At 38.3% G+C, this 2,410-nt stretch overlaps 1 protein-coding gene across 1 annotated transcript; it reads left to right on the forward strand.

The window, feature by feature from the left end:
- The first annotated feature begins 200 nt into the window (after positions 1-200).
- LOC145035284 (uncharacterized) lies at positions 201-989 on the forward strand. Its single transcript, XM_078983854.1, has 2 exons — positions 201-287; positions 354-989. The coding sequence occupies exons 1-2, from the start codon at positions 201-203 to the stop codon at positions 987-989; spliced, it is 723 nt and encodes a 240-aa protein (XP_078839980.1).
- Positions 990-2,410: the final 1,421 nt, after the last annotated feature.

The following is a 2,410-nucleotide window of genomic DNA, read 5'->3' on the forward strand; positions in this document are numbered from 1 at the left end:
CCCTTTCACTAAATTTGTATTTATAGCCGCTTTGGTATCTAGAATGAAGTGTCATTTTTTTGTGAGAAATACACTAGCGATAATATTTGTCATTCGTTTCAGAGCAAATTTTGATCACTAAATAGAGAGTAACGATAATGAATGGTGATAAGATGAAGGTACCGGTCTTTGATGGCCATTATGAGCATTAGAGCAAAATGATGGAGAACTTGTTGCATGCAAAACAGGTATGGAACCTGATTGATCCAGGAATTAGAGAACAAGCAGTTGGGATTGCTCAAAGTGAAGTAGAAAAGAAAAAGTTGGAAGAGCTATGATTGAAATATTTGCAAGTCAAGCATTACTTGTATCAGGCAATCGATTGGGTTATCTTTGAGCAAATTCTCAATAGAAAAACCTCAAAAGCTGTGTGGGACTCCATGAAGCAGAGATTTGCAGGAAATAAACGAGTGAAAAGATCCATGTTACGGAAGCTTCTAAGAGATTTCGAAGTCCTTGAGATGAAGACAAACGAGACTATCACAAAATACTTTGGTAGGGCGTTAACAGTTTCCAATCAGATAATAAGCAATGGAGAATTGATACTGGACTTCAAGATTGTTGAAAAGATTCTCAAGACCCTAACCGACAGGTATATGTATGTGGTGGTCTCAATTGAAGAGTCAAAGAATGTTGAAGAGATGTCCATAAAAGAGATGCAGAGTACCTTGGTGGTTCATGAGAAGAAATTCAAGAAGATTGAAAGGGAGGATGATCAGGCCTTGAAGGCAGAAGTTGGTCTTCGTCTAAGTGGTAGTCTGATTGGCCGTGGAAGATGGAGAGGATGTTCCAATAATAGAGAAAGAGGGAGTGGTCGACGACTATCTTTCAATAAAGAAACGATAGAATGTTACAACTATCACAAGTTAGGGCATTATTCTTATGAGTGTCCTTACTCTAAGGAGACTAATTATGCGAGAATGAGGAAGCCATGCTTATGGTTGAGATAAACATGGAGGAGAGTGTGTTTATGGCTGACACAGGTGGCAAGAGCAAAGGTTTGTTGTGGTTTTTGAACTATGGCTGCTCAAACCATATGTGTGGTAACAAAGACAGATTCATTGATCTTGATTTACGGTTTTCGAATTCTGTTAAGCTGGGAAACAAAACACATATGATGGTTGATGGAAAAGGAAGTGTGAATCTGTTCTTGAATGGAGCAACATATATGATTAAGGATGTTTATTATGTTCCAGAACTCAAGAACAATCTACTTATTGTAGGGCAGCTCCAAAAAAAGGGATTGTCCTTTCACTTTCAATCGAATGTTTGCAAGGTTTTTCATCAAGAAAAAGGCTTGATTTTTCATAGCTACATGAGCAAGAATCGAATGTTTCCTATTGGTGAGGAGATAGACATTGTCATTAAATAGAAAACAGACGGGTGCATGTACGCCAGTGATGAAGATAATGCTAGGTTATGGCATGAACAAATGGGACATCTCAGCAACACAAGTATGGACACACTTCAAGGGAACGGTATGGTTCGTGATTTGCCTCGATTTCCTATCAATAAAACTATATGTGAAGATTGTATGATAGGAAAGCAAACCAAGGAAGCAACTCTAAAGACAAGTAAGTGGCACGCAGGAGAGATCTTGGAATTGATACACTCACATATTTGTGGGCCAATATCACCTCCATCACACACTGGTAACCGGTACTTTTTGAGTTTCACTAATGATTACAGTGGCAAGGTTTGGGTGTACTTGTTGATAGAGAAGTCATAATCTCTTGAAAGTTTTAAACAACTCAAGAAGAAGGTAGAGACCGAAACACAAAAAGTTGTTAAGGCTCTTCGAATAGATCGTGGTGGGGAGTGCTTATCGAACGCATTTACAATGTTTTGCTTAGAACATGGAGTTAAGAGGCAACTTACAACCAGCTTTCATCCCCAGCAAAATGGGGTTGCTGAGTGAAAGAATTGAACAGTCACCAACTTGATAATATCAATGTTAGTAGCCAAAAATATGCCAAAGAAGTTCTAGGCAGAAGCAATGATGTGGAGTTTCTATGTGCTTAACAGGTTCTCGACTAAAATTTTCTCAAACATAACTCCCCAAGAAGCCTAGAGTGAAGCAAGCCAACAGTTCATCGCTTTTGTGATTGGGGTTGCTTAGTTCATGTTCATGTACCTAAAGAAAAACGAACAAAACTTGATCACAAAGGTTTGTTTTTATTTTAACAGGAATGAGTGAAGAATCAAAGGTGTATCGATTGATTGATCCACAAACAATGAGAGTGATTGTGAGCAAAGATGTCATCTTTGAAGAGCATAAGTCCTGGAACTAGAGTCAACCTAAAGAATGTGAGATGTTAAAGAAATCACTTGGGGATATTATGACTTTATTGATGAAGAGTATGAGTTCGTG

This window comes from Lactuca saligna, chromosome 3 (assembly GCF_052625555.1).
Source record: "Lactuca saligna cultivar CGN05327 chromosome 3, ASM5262555v1, whole genome shotgun sequence".
Classification (NCBI taxonomy): Eukaryota; Viridiplantae; Streptophyta; class Magnoliopsida; order Asterales; family Asteraceae; genus Lactuca; species Lactuca saligna.

Excerpts from the sequence above, each read along its gene's own strand:
- LOC145035284 (XM_078983854.1), top strand. The coding sequence starts at position 201 with ATGGAGAACTTGTTGCATGCAAAACAGGTATGGAACCTGATTGATCCA. Across the intron at positions 288-353 it reads TTGGGATTGCTCAAAGTGAA|GCAATCGATTGGGTTATCTT; the intron begins GTAGAAAAGAAA and ends TACTTGTATCAG.